The 19,784-nt window shown below is 41.4% G+C and overlaps 1 protein-coding gene across 2 annotated transcripts in view; it reads right to left on the bottom strand.

Moving 5' to 3' along the window:
* FBXW11 (F-box and WD repeat domain containing 11) overlaps nucleotides 1-19,784 on the bottom strand; it is a 291,067-nt gene that overhangs the window by 43,601 nt on the left and 227,682 nt on the right. For both annotated transcript variants that reach the window (XM_029583589.1, XM_029583590.1), the window contains 2 exons: nucleotides 19,436-19,514; nucleotides 1,396-1,584 (listed from right to left, as the gene is read on the bottom strand). In XM_029583589.1, the coding sequence (XP_029439449.1) occupies nucleotides 1,423-1,584; nucleotides 19,436-19,514 (241 nt within the window). In that variant the 3' untranslated portion in view covers nucleotides 1,396-1,422. The remainder of the gene's footprint in view (nucleotides 1-1,395; nucleotides 1,585-19,435; nucleotides 19,515-19,784) is intronic.

Raw genomic sequence — 19,784 nt, forward strand, 5'->3', positions numbered from 1 at the left:
CCTGCTTTTGGAATTTGTTCCCACTCTTCCTTGCAGAGCTATTCAAGTTTAGAAATATTCTTAGGTTTCCTTGCATGCACTGCACGTTTGAGATCTTCCCACAGATATTCAAGCCTGGGGAAGGCCATTCCAAAACGTTCATTTTTCTTTCCTATAAATTCATGGTTGATTTTCAGGTATGTTTTGGATCATTGTCTTGCTTCTTTTCAGCTCTAATTTCTTCACAGACTATAGAATATAAGCTTCAAGGATATGTTGATATTTAGTTGAATACAGTCTTCTTTCCATCTGCATAATATTTCTCGTGTCACCAGTTGCCACACAACCCCTAAGCATTACAGATTCAGCCCTTCCACGTGCTTACGGGTTGCCAAGGTGTTCTTTTTTATCCTATTATCTCCAAATGTACCTTGTGTGGCTGTTGCCAAACTGTTCAATTTTAGTTTCATCATCATAAGCACTTTGCTCCAAAAAGATTCAGGCTCATCAAGGTTTTGTTTTCCTTACTTTAGACTATTTTGTTTCTCACAAGGTCATAATAAAAGGTTTTCTTCTGACAACTCCTATGGAGATCATGGTTGTGTAAGCAACACTGTACAGCGGACCTGTGGACAACTACTCCATTGACAGCTAAACTTTTCAGCAGGTCATTTGCAATGATCTGTGAGCTCTGTTTTGCAGATCTGGCCAGTTTTCAGTCAGTTCTATCAGAGATTTTTCTTAGTCTTACAGATCTTGTCCTGACCTTGAGAGTTCCATGTAATCTCCATTTCTTTACAACAGTTTTAACAGAATGAAATTGTTAGCTGGAAGTGTTGAGTTTTTTTTTTTTAAATAAATAGTGTTCTCCTTCTTTGTAAGAGCAAATTATCTTCATTTTCAAATGCTCAGACAGCTGCTTAGTTATATTTCACCTTGTTCCATTATGACAGGACTGGTCTGGTTAAGGAAGAACACTTGTTCTCTGCACCATGAGGTAGCCGGGTTAGACCATCATAAAGGTAATATATACACCTTCCATAGGAGTGGGGGTTTGGGAAGGTGCGGGAAGCAGGCCAAACAGGCTAAATTGCCATACAGCACACCCTGGTAGTCAATCAAGAGTGGCATTACAGCCTAGAAACATGGATTGCTTTCTCAGATACAAAAGTACATGCAGCTCCAAGAAATATAAGAGACCTCCTCTAGTCAGATTTCAGCATACCAGTAATGGTTTGACGGCTGTGTGAAATTGGAATACAATAGCAGGACTAACAGTGGGTTGGGGGAAAATAAAATAAGTACAAAGAAACCAAACAGGATAATTTTGCTTTAGCACCAAGCTGTTATTTTCCTATGAAACTAGTAGGTATTTGAAACAAGAGAACGAAAAGGATCTGTCAAACAAAAGCTTACCTGTTGAGGGTACTAAAGTGCAGACTGTTATCTAGAGATATATGTATATGTTCTGGATGGGGAGCGAGTCTCATTCTGGGCACTGGGTGGCACATTTAGGAAATCCCAAATCAGAATTGTATCATCATGGGAACTACTAATGATCTGAAATTCATCAAACTGAAGTCGAAAAACACGTCCTGAATGTTCCTGTAAATAGTAACAATGGCATAATTAATAAATCATAGGACTGAAAGTTTCATTAGCTACATACTTCATTTCAATTATAGGATTCCAAATGTACTTAAATGTAATACATTGAACAAAATGAAAAGGCAAGTTTGCTTACCTGTAAACATGGCTCTTCAAAGGCAGCAAGATGAATGAGCCATTATGTGTAGATTACATCATCCAACTGGGCCAACAAGGACCCATCCCTCAAAGCACAGTTACTCTTTACTAAGCATGCATGGGAATTCCCACATGCATGCACAGCCTCTCTTCCAGAGCTTAAGCTTCAGCAAGGAAATCAACTCTCTAGGGAGGCAGATGGTATTAAGAATGGTTAATTCATCCTACTGTCTACTGAAAGCCTGGTTTACAGGTAAATAAACTTGTTTTCTCTGTCAGTAAGCAGGCATGAATTAGTCATTATGTGTGGTAAGTCCCAAGCTGAAGGTTATAAGGTGGAAGCATTAAGAAAACCCAGTCCCACTAAGTGGACAGTGGACTACTAGGAGAACAGGATGCATAGAACTGCTTGTCCAAAACTACTGTCACTTTGGGAAATGTTGTCCAAACAGTGAAATATGAAGGTGTGTACAATCACATAATAGCTATGCAAATGTCTTCAATGAAAATGGCCATGGCTCCCCCACTTGGTGAATCTTGACAAAGTTTAGTCTATAGGCCTAGCCAGTGCTTAACAGTGTACCAAATAGTCTGCTAACCAATTGGTCAGAGTTTGTTTAGCCACTGCCCTTTGCAATCTATTGGGATCAAAAGATACAAATAGTTGAGAAGTTTGACAATGAGGTTGATTCCTTCTCAACTATGCTAGGGCTCTCTTACAGTCCAAGGAATGAACAGCCCTTTCTTCTCTGTATGCACGTGGCCTTAGGAAGAATGCAGGCAGCACAATAGCTTGGGTTAATGTGGAATGCAAATATCACTTTTGGAAAAAAAAAAATTACTGTGAGTTTGCAGAACCACCCTGTTGTGAAAACACTGCAGGTATGGAGAGTAGGAAACCAAAACTTGCAGTTCACTCACTGTTTGAGCTGAAGTGATGGCTACAAGGAACATCACTTTTCACCTGAGAAACTTCAAGTCTACAAATTCAAGAGTTTTGAAAGTAGTTTCATGAGTTGAACCAGTACTATGTTGAGTCCCCACAGCATTGGAGGTTTGCTAACCAGAGGTCTGGAATTCCATAATCCTTTCATAAATTTGGATACTAAAGGGTGGAGAGAGATCAGAACCCTTCCATCTGCTTTTGATATGTTGTAACCGTGCCGAGATGAACTTTGACTAAGGTACTAAAACCTGAGGATGAAAGGAAGAACAGATATTGAAGTAAACTCCTTGGGCCATAAAAGGGATCCAGACGGCTAGTTTCACACCAGTCAAAAAAGTCTTCCACCTGAAACTGAAGGGCCTCTTAGTTGAAGAGGAGCAAAGAGGACTATGCATTTAACATTTAGGCCATGAGAGCCAGGAATATCAGATTCAGATGGCAGAGCATAACTGTCTCCTATGTCATGAGAAGTGGAGATATCCCCAACGGAACTGGAGACTGCACTGAAAGAAAGATGAGATATGGAAACAATATTTGGCATGGCAGGCTGGTGCCATAAGGATTTATTTATGGTTTGGAGGGAGGTATCTTCAAAGGATACTAATGAAGCATTAGAGTTAGGGCATCCCAACAGAGAGGTTCCACTAATAAAAGTGGTCCAAGTGCCTATAATTAAAAACTCACCTGAGCTAAAAGATTACAATTTATCCCTGTCAACTGAAAAGCAGAATGTAAATACAAACAAAAAACACACTTTGAAATGTTTGTATGCTAATGCAAGAAGTCTAAGAAGCAAGATGGAGAATTAAAGTGTATAACAGGAATGATGACAGATTTAATTGGCATCTCAGAGACATGGTGGAAACAAGATAACCAATGGGAGAGTGCTATACCAGGGTACAAATTACATCACAATGACAGAGAGGAGCATCTTGGTGGCAGGGTGGCGCTTTATGTCTGGGATAGCATAGAGTCCAACAGGATAAAGATCCTGCATGAGACTAAATGCACAACTGAATCTTTATGGGTAGAATTTCCTTATGTGTTGGGGAAGAGAATAGTGATAAGAGTTTACTACCATCCACCTGGCCAAAATGGTGAGATGGACAGTGAAATGCTAAGAGAAATTAGGGAAGCTAACCAAACTGGCAGTGCAGTATTAATGGGAGATTTCAATTACCACTAGAAAGACGTCATGCAACTGTAATTCTTCTTAGTTAATGTGCTGTTTTTGTTTATAGGACCATCATAACACCTGCGGGCACACCAGCATATTTTAGCTTAAGGTTTTGCCAGTACATTGGTCCGAGTCCTATATTATTTCTTTATATTCTATTTTTAATGTTTTTTGTAAAAATATGTACTGGGGTAATACCTTCCTTGACTTGGCTCAAACTTTCAAAAGACGTGATTATTTAAAGTCCAGTCCGACGCGTGTTTCGCATCGCTGCTTCAGGGACTGACACAGAACACTTCACTTCTGTATTTTATCACTGACAGGTATATTTCATCACTGACAGGTATATTTTTACAAAAAACATTAAAAACAAAAAAATAGAATATAAATAAATAATAAAGGGCTCGGACCAATGATTAAATACAACCTGTAGTGGCAAAACCTTAAGCTAAAATATGCTGGTATGCCCGCAGGTGTTATGATGGTCCTATAAACCACCCAGGAAAGAGATCTAGATGTCATAGTGGATAATACATTGACATTGTTGGCCCAGTGTGCTGCGGCGATCAAAAAAGCAAACAATGTTAAGAATTATTAGGAAGGGAATGGAAAATAAAATGGAGGATGTTATAATGCCTCTGTATCGCTCATCGTGAGATCGCACTTTGAACAGTGTGTGCAATTCTGGTCAGCACATCACAAAAAGGATATCGCTGCACTGCAGAAAGTGGAGAGAAGGGTGACGAAAATAAGGGGCATGGAACAGCTCCCCTGTGAGGAAAGGCTAAAGAAGTTAGGGTTGTTCAGTTTGGAGAAGAGACGACTGAGGGAGGAATATGACAGAAGTCTAAAAAATCATGAAAGGATTTGAACAAGTTAATGTAAATCTGTTATTTACTCTCTCAAATAATAGAAGGACTAGGAGGCATGCCATGAAGTTAGCAATTAGCTCATTTAAAACAAATAGAGGAAAATTCTTTTTCACTTAGCGCATAGTTAAGCACTGAAATTCATTGCCAGAGGATGTGGTTACAGCAGTTAGTGTAACTGGGTTTAAAAAAGGTTTTGATAGGTTGAGGATAAATCCATAAACTATTACAGTAATTAATAAGCAACAGTATCTTGTGATCTATCTAATGCTTGGGTACTTTCCAGGTGACTTGGACTGGCCATTGTTGGAAACAGGATACTGGGCTTGATGGACCCTTGGTCTGACCCAGTACGGCATTTATGTTATGTATTTAAAAATGTATATACACCACATAACCAGTAAAATTTACAATAGAAGTAATAAAATCAATTACCAACAGCAGAGCATTACATATACAAAATACCAACTGCCAATTCTCTGGACAGTGCTAGTGATTAGAGGGATTGGAGGATACAAATAAAGTAGACTGTTTCAGTTTAGATGAAAAGCATCATGTGCTAATCTGTACTTGTTCAGATGCATGAAGTAGAATTCTTCAATCTTTTTGTTGTCTTTTGAAGCAAACAGGTCAATAACCAACCTTCTCCAATGACTAACTAGATTGATTGTGACTCTTCGATCCAAGAACATGCGGATGTAATACTCTGCTGAGGTGATCTGCCAGCATATTCTGAATTCCTGGATGATGCCTACAGATGGTCAATATGATGACTTGCCCATGACCAAATTGGGACTGCCTCCTGGCAGAGGGCATGAGAGCCTGTTTATGTAAAACATGGCCACCCAATTGTGTCTGGATAAAACTTTTTCTGAAAAGGTGAGAAAAAGCTCTCAGAATATAATGAATGATTTGCAGTTTCAGCAGGCTGACCTGCAGATGAATTTTCATCAAAGACCACAATCCTTGTCTCCGTGTAGCTCTAGTATGAGCTCCCCCCCCCACCCCCACATGGAGATGTTGATACACAGTCACTTGATATGGTGGGGCATATGGTGGGACATATCCCCCAGAAAGTTCATCCAACACTGAAGGGTTACTGAGATTTGGTGGGATAAAAGTTGACAGCTGATCACATTGGTTTTGAAGGCCCAGAGAAGGCCTAAAATGTGTAAAGTTATAGGAACAACATGAACTGCAGCATCCATATGCACGAGTAACATCAAGATTGACTTTGCTGATTTTTGCTCCTGTTGAAGGACAGACCTTACAAGACTCCTCAGCTGGGAAGAACGCTTTCTCCTGAAGGGTCTATTCAGGCTCCAATAAACAAATCATTTGAAATGGAACCAGGTGCCACATGCAAAGTTGACTATCAACAATGATCTTCGGGGGGTGGGGGGGGGGATTCAAGAACTCCTGACAGGGATGGGCCCATCACCAGCCAATTGCTCAGCAGAAGGGAACAAGCAGACACTTTGCCGCTACCACCAGGCTTTTTGTGAATACCCTTGGGGCTGCAAATACGCCAAAGGGGAGAACCTTGTATTGGTAGTGCGTGACCTTCACCACAAACCTGATGGGAAGCATGAATAGGGATATGCTCAGAAGTGTCCTTCCAATCCCCTGGTTGAACCAAAGGGAGAATCATCTGGAAGGAGTTCATCTTGAACCTCTCCTGAACCAGCAGTTTGTTCATAAATATAGAACTGGCCTCAATCCTGATTTCTTGGGGGATTAGGAAATACTGGGAATAAAAACCCTGGTCACACCCCTAGGAAGGGTCAGGCTTGATTGCCTTCTGCAGGAGGAACAACTCCATTTACAACTGTGGTTGGGCAGATTGAGATGGGTCTGAATTGAAGACTGAAATACACTGGGTCAGAGGAGAGAAGAGCAATAGGTAGCCATATGCCACAATTTTCTGGACACACTGGTCCTTGGTGATCCGGTGCTGCTCAGTTGAAAGGTCTGGACCTTTCTCTTCTCTGGTGGAAGCGAGCAGGTGAGTCTCAGAGCTGTCAAAAACCAGTACTCACCTTAGGCTGTGTCTGTTGCAGGGTCTTAGGCTGATGCTTATCCCTCTGACTTCCCAAAGCAGGAAGCTGATGTGGAGGGTTTGGGGCTCTATGATGCTGAAATGAAAGGAAGGGGCATCTTTGGAAGAATGGTCACTTGTACAAGAAGTGGCATCTAGCCAAAATTGTCATATCCTCTGCCACAGTTGACAATGATAGCAGCATGGATTGATGCTCCATAATTAGAGCTGTTTCCTTAATTTTTATCACTGAACAGGCTGTCCCTTGTATAGGGTACATCTGTGAGATGATCATGGAGGCTGCTAGCTCGCAACCATGCAAGTCTCCTGCTCCCCCAATAGCTACTATCAAAGTTCTAACTGCACTGTCAAATACTTCACAGATGAACAGATAAGATGCTTCTCACATTCCTCCACTCCCTGACAAATGTCTACCTGTTCTGGGTCTGACAACTCCATCAAGGGCTTTAACTTCTGGACACATTCATGTAGACACTGCACCATATAAAATTGGTGAGCTGCAATCTGGGCACTAAACATAGAACTTTAGAAAGCCTTTTTGTCAAATAAGTCCAATAACTTTGGGTCTTTTTCTGGGGCGTGTCGAAATGGTCACAGGTAATTTTAGCATGCTTTCAATGCTGATTTGACCACTACAGAGTGCTGCTGACCACCTCAAAACTAGGGGCAGCTTACAGTTCAGTTTCCAGGTCATCAGACAACACAATGGAGGCAATCTGCCACATCCTAGTCTGAAGGTCCTGGAGAAGTTTATGAACAGAGACAGCTGCAAAATCTGCTGGAGGCTGCAAAGCCGAAGGAACCTTAAGACATCTGCTCCTAGGTCCTTTTCCTTCCTAACATTGATATCTATAGTTTTAGTCAACTTATCCAAGAATATGGAGTGGGGAAGGGGGATATTCTGCAGCAAGTCCAGAAGGGGATCAGAGAGAATCCCTGTGGAATCCTCATCTCCTGACCACAAGGGAAAGCTAAGCCACAACCCCAATAACTAAGGCAGCAATTGAGGTGGAAATCTCTGCTGGCCCCTATAAAGAGATAAAGCCCACTTCACCTCTGATCCATCAAGGGACACCCTGAAAGAGAATAATCCAGCACTTCCTCCTGAGGACATACTCAGTGCCAGCAGTTCCTACAGCAAAGTATGCACTGGTATAGGACTTGAAGCAGCCTCATTATGCAGAAAAATGTCCTCTGTCTTGGACAGCAAGGGCTTTAACTCTCTTCTCCTGTCTTCAGGTGTTGAGTAAAGAAATTCTTCACTAGCTTCAATAATTGGGCTCCCACTGGCTGTAGAACACACTGAGCTAGAGTTGAAGATTCATTTTCCTCAGAAACCCAGATAGGCTCATTCTCACTGAAAACTGGCTATAAGGCTGAAGAACTAGGTACCACAGCTACAATGGCAGCTGGCTCTAAGGCATTCTGTACCAGCAACATTGACAATTCTTGAATATCAGCACTTGCTCTGTAGATGGTGCCGGTAGCTCCTTCCACACCATGACATCCTCAGGACTCCTGAACTTCCATACTGAAGTGCCCTGTTCCAGCATCATGGTTATCCATTCTAGGCATGTAGATGGTGCCTTGGCGTGTATGCTCTACGTCAACACATGGCGCGCCTTGGCAGGTTCTGGGTCTGGATAGGTGACTCTGTGCCATGAGGATCTTCCAAACCAAAAAAGAAGATGCATTCCTTTTGGTGTCAAGGAGGAGTCTGCTCTGGCAGTGCCCTGTTCCAGTGGCGCCAACCTTCTTTTGGATTCCAATGGTCACGACCCCCCGAAAGGAGCCCCCTCCCCTTGTCTCTTACCTTTTTCCATTCCTCCTCTGGCACTGAAAGCTTCTTCGCCATGCTGAAACTGCTGACTGGGACAGATTCAGATCCCGGCACCACAGGGGGGGAAACCTTCCCCTACTTGCGGGGGCAAGGTATGTGTATGTGTGTGGAGGGGTGGGGGTACATCCTGCCTTGATTCCTTGTATAGTGAGCCTGAAGACACTGTTTGGTGATGAAGGGTGGCTCTGCTGCTCACCCTCACACAGAGGTTTAGGGCTCTTACTCATTGGCGCCTTGCAAAGAGCCTCCATTTTCCAGGCACGATACTGCTGTGTTCTGGGGAATATGCAACCACAGATGTAACAGTTTGATAAGTTGTGTTCTGGGCCCAAGCAGACTTTGCATATCTTTGATGGACATATGATGCCCATAGATGCAAGCCTTAAACCATTTAGCACAGGCTTCTTGGCCTTGGGCTTCTCAGACTTCAATATCATTTACTTTTTTTTTTTTTTTTTTTAGCTAGAACTTCAAAGCTCTACTGGAGAGGCTGCTGAAACAGCGATGAAAAAAATTAGCAATGAGATAGAAAACAACAAGACGGCACTAGGTCTCAACAGATAGAAAACATTTTTGAGAGAGAACGGGACATGTCTGTGTGGAAGCTTGGACAAAGAATGACCAAGCTGTAAGTGCTAGAGCAGAGCTTTCCAAACTTTTCATGTTGGTGACACACTTTTTAGACAAACATAATTTCGGGACACAGTAATTCATCTACTAGCAAACCAGAGGTTAAAGGTTAAATGAACAAAATGTATTTTGACAATTTACGTATGTTTCCTTAAATATATACATAATAAAATGTTTCACGACACAACCTATCTTGTGAAAACCTTTCATTTATATTAAAAATATATAATATTCCAAGATTAATGTTATTGTTATAATTTATGAGTAACAATAATAAACAAAGTTATTGTGTTATTCAATTTACCTCTTTAATGAGATATATGAGCTTGATGGACACAGCTTTTGAATATTTGATGTTAATAAAAAAGTCCAAAAGGTCTTCTGCGTAATTTTAAAAAGCTGGCCAGTTTCACACTATAAAATTATTGATAGCCTCATTCAACTAATTCTATATGGCTATGAGAGTGAAGTCTGGAATTTATAGGAAGGGACAGAATGTCAATATAAATCCTGCACCTCCAGTTCTGTAACTCTCTGCATCCACTGAAATTCCCCCAAACAATGGAGCTTGGATGTTTCCCTTACAGCTCATCATACTAAAAGATATTTTCAAATTCTGGTGTCACCTCACAGTAACAGCAGCACAAACACCTTCCACTGCCAGGCACATTGTGAACACAAAACCCCGCAAAAAAGACACTCAAAATCTATACTGCAATCCCATCATAACGTAACAGTAACAACACCAAGGACTCAAACAACAATAACCCTACCTGTGAAAAAGCAAGGGTAAATATTAACTGGGTCCTAGAATACCAATATACCACCTACTGAGGAAACAAAACAAACCAGATTGCTATAGATCCCTATGCTAGCAGAATCTCTCATCATGGTCACACACACAGAGCAGAGACAGACCCTCACCAAATACAGACTACAAAATAAAGGAGCACAAATTAGAAAAAAACGAAATGGAAACTCCAAGAAGTCAGACTCTGTGTATTAACAATGGAAAAATAGAACCACCATTCCTCATAAAACATAAAATCAAGAAACATAAAGCATCAGTTATAATAGTAAAACCATACTAATAAAAGAATATTTTAAAACTATTGATAAATAGAATTTCTATTAATTAAAATCATATACATTTTTTACAATTTCCCAAACACCAATAAAATATTTCAAAACAGCACATTTATCAAATAACACCCAATAATTAAAACTAATAAGGATTTTAAAAAGCCCCTGCTGTCCATACTTTGGAGCTCTTGATTTCCAGTCACCCTGATATTGTCAAGGATTAGGAGGTTATCCTCTCTCTCTCACACACATACTCACATGTCCATTCTCTCTCACACATACACTGTCACATACATACACATTCATGCTCTTATATCCACCATAACCTCTCGCTCTCACAAACACTGACACACTCTCAGGCTCTAAGACACTCTCTTCCCCTCCACACACACCCCCCACACAAACTCTTACTCCCCTGGATTTTCTCATACACACTCATGCTCTCACTCTCTCTGGCTCCCTCACATACACACACACATACCCAGGCAAGTTCCCAATCATTCTCATACAAACACACACACCCAGGCAAGCTCCCAGTCATTCTCACACACTGAAACTGACCCCCAGGCAGGCTCCCATTCATTTTCATACCACTCCCTCACCATCCCCCAAGGCAGGCACACATTCATTCTCACACAGACCCCCAGGCAGGCACCAATTCATTCTCACACACACACAGACCCCCAGGCAGGCACACATTCATTCCCACACACACACCCATGCACCTCTTCTCACACATACAAACCCCAGGAAGACACCCATACATTCTCTTACACAGACACACCCTCAGGCAGGCACCCAATGCATTCACACGCACTCTACGGGCCCTCAGCTTCTCTCTTACCTCTAGGCCTCCTCTTCACGGGTCGCTGCAGGATGGGCTCTGCAGCGGCGGCCCTGCTCTTCTCGGGCCGATCCGCGGCAGCGGCGGCCCTGCTCTTCTCCGGCCGATCCGCGGTGGGGACCCTGCTACCGGGCCTCCTCCTCCTCTTCTTAGCTGGCAGCAACAACGCTGCTCCTCTTCTGCACGTGGCCGACGCTCCTCCCCCTTCCTGCCCGTGCGGCTCCTTCAATATTTTTCTTCCGGGGCCGCATGGGCAGGAAGGAGAAGGAGCACCTGCACGTTTAGACGTCACCTTTTTCTTCTGGCCGTGGTGACGTGAGCTCCACCACGGCCTTGCCGATCTTCCTGCCGGCACGGAGCACAGCGATTCTTCAGTACTAAGCCGCCAGTGGGATGAGGTCTACCGGCGGCCGCATTGGCTCCCACTTGCCGGTGTGTCACGTGCACCGGGCTTGAGCGACACACCGGCACACTGAAGGCGACACAGTAAAGTGTCGCGAGACACACTTTGGAAAGCTCTGTGCTAGAGATTAAGGGTAAGGTGAAGAAGTGACCAATTTATTGTATCAAGAATTAAAAATTAAGATGGTACTATTTGCCTAAGCATTTAGCCCTGAATCTGCTGATCTTTGAGGGTGTTACTACAAGACGAATGCCACTATTGACAGACATTCTCTTCTATAGCTGTTGAGTTTAATAAAATCAGAAGAGCAGAGTGTTTTGTTTTCAGTTTTTGGTTTTGTCTAGTTCTTTATGAATATTTTTGTTACCCACTTTAGAATGGTACATGGATGGCCTATACATTTCTTAAATAAAGTCAGGAATATTTGTAGTTGAACAGGTTAGCAACCACTAGCCTCTGAAGCCACTGAAACCATATTTGAAATGGCCAAAAGGGGACCATTTGAATCAACTCTCCTTTCTCTTTCTTAACTTGGATATTGTTTTGGATATGCGAAGTATTGGTATAAAAGCATACATTAAGCCTTTGTCTCACAGGATCGAAAAAACATATGACATCAGGGCATTGTTTTTTTTTTTGAGTAATATAAATGGAGTTTGTAATTGAACGAGGCTGCAAAGAGATATATTTGTGGCATTTCCCAGAGCCAAAAGAATGGAGAGACCATTTGTGAGTATGCAGAAGACAACTCAAAGAATCCACTAAGACACTGTCTTTGTCTGGGAGTTGAATAGTATTCAGATGCATTTTCCTTAAGATCACTTAGTTCCAAATGTTGCATGTTTCTTGTCATAGCTTTGAGGATCTTGTTTATTTTTTGCATTTAAAGTAGTATTACTACCTGTCTATCTGGATTTGGACTATTGTCTCCTTTTATCCATTGTTTGAACACTAGGAGAGCTTTTAAAATTGCTCTTAATTCCAGAAGGTTTATGTGCAGTCTCTGATCCTGAGTGTCCTAAATCCACTGAGCGTAAACAGTGTTAAAATGTTCTCTCCAGCCCTGGATGGAGGCCTCTGTAGTTAATAGTTGCTGAGTCTAAAGAGGATGAAAGGGTTGACCACAAAGATCTGAAGGTTGAGTCTATCATCTCAATGAAATGGTGAGATGGATGGATGGATGAGGTTCCTATTCATATAAATGGAAGTAAGGAGAAGCCTGGGGACTAACAGGTCAGTTCATCTGATCTCTATGGTGAGCAAAATAATGGAATTGTTGCTAAAACAGAGAATAGTGCGGCTTCTGGAATCCAATGGATTGCAAGATCTGAAGTAGCATGGTTATACTAGAAGTAGATCTTTCTTGTTAGACAAATCTAATCAATGTCTTTGTGTGATAAGAGTTGGATCAAAAGAGAGCACTAATTGAAATATACTTGGATTATAGTAAGGCCTTTGATATGGTTCCGAATAGGCAATTTATAAATAAACTGAGCGCCTTTGATATGGGCCCTAGTGTGACTGGGTTAGAAATTAATTGAAAGGGAGGCAACAAAGGATAGTGGTAAATGGATTCACTCTGTGGAGGGCAGCTATTTCTAGCACTGTGCCTCTGGGATCAACCCTTGGACCAATTCCTTTCAATATTTTCATAAGTAAGCAACATCACAGAAAGACTGTCATTTTGCTAATGATACCAAAATCTGCACCAAGGTAGATAACCAGGAAGGTGTGGAAAACATAAGGAGGAATATAGCAAAGCTCAAGGAATGGTCTAGGGTCTAGCAGCTAAGATTTAGTGCTAAAAAATGCAAAGTTACACATTTAGGTTACAAAACCTCATGGGAGAGGTACAGTGGGATCTGGGGGTGACTATATTTGGTGGCCAAACAAATGGATAAAGCAACAGCAAAAAAGAAAAATATTTGGCTGCATAGGCAGAGGAATGTTCAGCAGAAAAAGGAGGCAATATTGCCCTTTGTGAAACTTCTTTTGGACCACTGTGTACAACTCTGGAGGCCGTACCTTCAATAGGATATAAACCGGCTGGAGTCGGTCCAGAGGATTGCCACTAAAATAGTCGTAGCCTTCATTCTAAAGCATATGAAGACAAACAGGAAAGGGGAGCTATGGTAGGGACATTTAAATACCTCCAAGGTTTCATGCACAGGAGACGAGCCTCTCTGAATGAAAAGAAAGCTCTACAAAAAGGGATCATGGGATGAGCATGAAAGAGGGTAGACTTAGGAGTAATCTTCTTTTGAAAATCTGCTTATTATAAGCCAGTCATCTAAAGAGAGAAAAACTAAAAAAAAGACTGTTTCTTCTGACATGGGCAGCTACAACTGTTTGGCACTTAGGGCCTGATTTTCAAAAGCATTTACATGCTTGAAACTGAGTTTTACCTGTGTAAATGCATTCTACCCATGTAAGTGGGCTTTTGAAAATTGCTACAATATATACACCACTGAATTGTCAATAGGTTTTACCTGTGTTAAATACACAATGCGGGTAAATAGTTTTTGAAAATTGCTATGATAGCATGTTATATTGACATGCCTAATTCCTTTTAAAATTCACCTGTTAGTCCATATGTTTGGCACTGTCACTAGGCCAACTGGGAATATGTGGTATTGATAATGATTTTTTGTTACCATGAAATGTAGATACTTTCTGTGATCAGTGCAGATAGAAATGTGTGTAAACATTTGTCAGATCTAAGATCATTAGCCAGTTGTGGACACCTAGATGAGGAAAGATAGTGTATGTCCACAGTTGCAGAAACCAAAGAGGAAACAGATTTTTCTAAGGATGTCAGGGCCTCCCAAACTGAATCCAGAGTAGTAATCAAAGGCTTGACCAGATTAGCCTTATGAATAGAGTAGTAATCAAAGGCTTGACCAGATTAGCCTTATGAATAGAGTTTACTAGACTATCCCCTACTGGGAACATTCATATTTCTTAGGATCCCGGCAGGGTTCTCTCCTCCAACAGGGATAGAAGCCAAAAGGCAGGAAAATTTTGGCACTCTACTTCCTCTACCGAAGTTTGTTGGTATACTAATGGCAGGAGCAAATCTGCAGGGCTTCCTGTCTCAGCTCACAGCTCCAAGGAGCGGAGCAGCGCCAGCATCGAAACCAACATCTATGCCATCCATTGGCGCAGCGACTCAGATCCTCAGGTAGGGTTGCGGCTTGGAGGAGAGGGAGTTATCAGCACTCCAGGGCTCCAGGTTTTTTGAGCAGCTGCAACGGAGCCAGTGCCTGGCTCCGTTGCAGCTGTTGGGTGAAGAATTCCTCAATCCATTGCTGTACCGGAAAGACAAGGGAGAAGCCAATGTAATCTCTCTTATCCTTCCTTTCCACTTGGTAAGAGGCATAGTTAAGTAATAACCAGCAGCAAACAATGGAGCTTCAAGCACCACATTTTTCCCTCAAGATGCCATCTTGGCCTCCCAGCAAATACTTTTAAAACAAACTGTAGAAAATTCTTTCACTCAATACACAATTAAGTTCTGAAATTCATTTCCAGAGGATATGCTTAGGGCAGTTAGCTTAAATGGGTTTAAAAAAGGTTTGGACAAGTTCTTGGAGAAGTTCATAAACTGCTATTAATCAAGTTAACTTACGGAACAGCCACTGCTTATTACCGGCATTAGTAGCATGGAATCTGTTTAATATGGTTTGATATCATAAATAAGACACAAAGACCAGAGTTCTGAATTTCAAAGATATGGATTTTGACAAAATAGAGATGTATCTGGAGGAAGAAGTAGAAGACTGGGTGAAAATGGTGAAGTGGAACAACAGCGGGCCAAATTAAAAGTTGTTGTTACATAGGCAACAAATCTATATGGCAGAAAAGTAAACAAAAGCACAAGGAAAAATAAACCAATTTTGGTTCTTAAAGGAAGTAGCTGAAAAAATAAAGACAAAGATCAGCATTAAGAAAGTATAAAAGTTCCCAAAAAGAGGAACACAAGGAAGAATACCTGGCAAAACTGAGGGAGACAAAGAAAGAAATCAGGTCAAGTGGAAGAAAGGATTGCCAGAGATAAAGAAATGTGACAGAACATTTTTCAGATAAATAATTGAAAGAAGGAAAACCCAAAGTGGTATAGTGAAATTGAAAGGTGACAAGGAGCAATGTCGAGAGACAGACAAATGGTGGAAATATTAAACAATACTTCAGTTCTGTCTTCTCTAAAGAAGATCCTGGAGAAGGACTGCTGCTGGTTGTCAAGACAGTAGAAGGGAATGGGGTAGACAACTCCTTTCACAGAAGAGAATAAGGAAAAGCTAATAAAACTGAAAGTGGACAAGGCCATGGGGCTGGATGAGGTACATCCCATTAAACTACAGGAACTCAGATGCCCTGTTGGGTCTGCTAAAAGACCTGTTCAATAAATCCCTGGAAATGGGAATGGTGCTGCAAAATTGGAGAACAGCGGTTGTAGTACCACTTCATAAGATTGGTAGTAGAGAAGAGGCTGTACACTACAGGCCAGTTAGCCTCACCTCTGTGGTAGGCAAATTAATGTGTCACACCGAACACTAGCTGAGGTATGCCTTATCTTCTGCAGAAAAATATAAAGATACTGGACCATCTGGAATTGATAGAGTGAAATTCTCCACTGTAACACTTCTGATTTAAAGATCTTTTTGCCAGCTGCATCTAGAAATTTTGCATCTTTTCCCACTGGTGCTGGAAAGTATTCTAGATTCTCCCACTACAGATTCATGGGGGAGCTGGACTTTCTTATGTTTTGGATCTTATACTTGAGGTCTATTTTTTTGGCCACTGCAAGTGTGGATAGAGTTGGCTGCCACATTTTAGTTCGGAGATCTTGGAATGCTTTGTGTACTAGGACAACAGCAGCTTGCTTCAGTGCCTGTATACGTTTAAAGATGCTTGGAAAGTATTCCTTTGGTTGTACTTCTTCCTCTAATTTGAAAGTGATAGAATCTGCCATTTTTTTAAGGAAACCACTAAACAAAACCTCTGTTCCCTTCCAAGTCCATCATTAACTACCAACCATCAAGGGAACTCCCTATGTGGTGATGTGCGGTTGCTATATGTGAGAAAACCACTCTGTGATTCTCTCATTTGATAGCTACCGACTTTATTCTTCAAAGACTTTATTTCAAATGTATTTTTTATATTTTTTTTTTACTTTTTATTTAAATATGTACTTCTTGTTCATGTTGAGAAAATATCCTTCCCCTGGCGGTCAGCTTGACCTTTTTTAGCGTCCACGCTTGCTAATATAAATACTTATCGGTTCTGGACGAACTCCTGCCGTTTCTGTAAAGTCGAAGCCGCCTGCCCGACATCGGCCGTGTTTTGACAATCTGCTTATCTGCTTCAGGGACCTTGGAGGAATCTTTTTTGCCACCTCACAGTTTCAACAATTTTGAAGTACATAGTCTTTTCAAGTCATTTTCTTGAGCATCGCCTTCCTTTTTTGTCAAAGTCGGTAGCTATCAAATGAGAGAATCACAGAGTGGTTTCCTCACATATAGCAACCGCACATCACCACATAGGGAGTTCCCTTGATGGTTGGTAGTTAATTTTTTGAAGGAAGGCAGGGTAGGTCACTTCCTCTGGTGGAGTAGTACACCTAGCTGGCTGTGGTGAAGGGTCTGAAGGCAATTTCAGCAACTTCTTAATGTAAGACCAGAGGTTGGCAACGCTACTTTTGGAGTACCACAATCAGTTCTGGTTTTCAGGATATTACCATAAATATGTATGAGGTATATTTGTATGCATTGCCTCCATTGTATACAACTATATCTCATGTATATTTACAACAGATATTCCCAAAAAAAGACCTCCTTGTGACACTCCAGGACTGGAGCTGCCTACCTCTGCATAAGATGAATATAAATCATTGTCAGAATCAGAAATTAACATAGTAACATAGAAAAGATGGCAGAAAAAGACCAAACGGTCCATCCAGTCTGCCTAGCAAGTTTATGTTAGTAACTGCCACTCAATGCAGGTTACCTCCAAGCCTTATGTTTAAGGGTAGCAATAATTACAAACAAAAACAAATATGTCAAACCCATAACAAAATTACTGCTAGCAACAAATTTATGGGGTGAGCAGCCTGCTTAATAATTCAGACAATGCTGCTTGAACGTGCTTTGTTTCTGGACTTGGCCGTAGAAGCAGTTCTGTGCTTTATCCCTAATGTCTGCGTATCAGTATCCCGGACCATAAACGTCAGTGCCCAGCATTGCCCATATTCTGAATCCAATTCATCTTTTTCCCCTGCCTTCAAAGCAAAGTGATGTTACAGTTACATCACAAGCATCAAAGCTAATTGGATATGGGTAGTAATCCCCATGCCTTATGTTAAGAGTAGCAACTGCTGCTCTTTGCAGGTTACCCCTCATATACCCTTTCCTTCAACCTCTAGTCTTTAGGGATCCACAGTGTCCCATGCCCTTTTGCATTCATTAACTGTTTTGGTTCTAACCACCTCTTCTAGAAGGGCATTCCAAGCATACACCAACCTTTCCGTGAAATATTTCCTGATGTTGGTTCGGAGTCGTTTCCCCTGGAGTTTCATTTCGTGACCCCTAGGTTCTACAGTTTCTTTTCCAACAGAAAAGATAAGACATTTGTGCATAATTAAGACCTTTCAGGTATCTGAAGATCTGATCATACCTGCCCTGCACCTTCTCTCTTCCACAGTATACACAGTCAGATCCTTCGGCCTCTCCTCGTAAGTCTTCCGATACAGATCCCTCGCCATTTTGGTCGCACTTCTCTTGATTGCCTCCATCCTGTCCTTATCCCTTTTGAGATACGGGCTCCCGAAATGAAAACAATTTGCCAGGTGAGGTCACACTAAGGACCTATGCAAGGGTATCATCACCTTTTTCCTGCTGGTTATTGTTCTCTATGTAGTCCAGCATACTTTTGGCTTTAGCTATAGCCTTGTCGTATTGCTTCGCTGCCAGAAACTATTACCACAAGGTCCCTCTCCCAGTCCGTGCACATTAGTCTTTCACCCTCCATCATATACAGCTCTTTTGAATTACTGCACCCCAGATGCATGGCTCTGCACTTCTTGGCATTGAATCCTAGCTGCCAAATCTTCAAGCTTTCTTAAACCACTTTTCATTCTCTCTACTCCTTCAAGTGTGTTCACTCTGTTGCAGATCTTAGTGTCATCCGCAAATAAACAAACTTTACCTTCTATCCCCTTCTGAATGTTGCTCACAAAGATATTGAACTGAACTGGTCCCAAAACAGATTTCTGTGGCATTCCACTTAACACTGTTGTCTCTTCAGAATAGATTCCATTTACTAATACACACTGTCTCCTGTCAGTCAACCAGTTTGTAATCTACTCTAGCACCTTGGTGCCCACTCCCAAGCTTCTCATTTTATTCATTAATCTCCTATGGGGGACCGTATTAAAAGTTTTACTGAAATCCAAGTAAATCACATTGCACATTCTTCCATGATCCAACATTTTAGTCATCCAATCAAAAAAATAAGATTTGCCTGACAGGATCTTCCTCTGATGAATCCATGCTGCCTCAGGTCCGGCAATCTACTGGACTGTAGACAGTTCACTACCCTTTCCTTCAGCAGTTGTCTCCATTAATTTTCTCACCACTGAGGGAGGCTAATCAGCTGGTAGTTTCTGAGAGAGCACATTCTACATTATATCTATCCAGTGACGACACCCACTTTAGTGGCTGGTCCCTGCTTGTCCACAGAGAAAATATGTAAAGCCAACCAGCATTAAACTATATCAAAGGAAGAACTACTTTTGCTCTTGAATCAATGAACATCTGAAAACTAACAAAGGAGTGTTCATGGAATTAAACATTTTTACTCACCACTAACGTCCGCAAACATAATGTGCTTGCTGGGGCACGAGGATCAAGAGCAGCCTGCAAGTCCCATACTTTGATTTTGCTGCAAAATGAAACAATAGCATGGATTACCATTTAAACTTTTAAAAAACAGCAGTGCCTTCCACTTGCTGCAGATCCTGTTCTTCAGCATGCAAATGGAAGAGAGTAAATGGCATTTCTCAAATCTGTTCTGTAATTATAAAAAAAAAAAAAAATCAATCTAAAAACAAAAACCCCACAAAACTGGGAGTCTGAAAACTGGATCTCCAGTTACAGAATAAATTGGATTCAGAAATTGCTGCAATAGCAAAGTTTCAAAGTTCTATAATCT

This window comes from Rhinatrema bivittatum, chromosome 18, assembly GCF_901001135.1.
Source record: "Rhinatrema bivittatum chromosome 18, aRhiBiv1.1, whole genome shotgun sequence".
Classification (NCBI taxonomy): Eukaryota; Metazoa; Chordata; class Amphibia; order Gymnophiona; family Rhinatrematidae; genus Rhinatrema; species Rhinatrema bivittatum.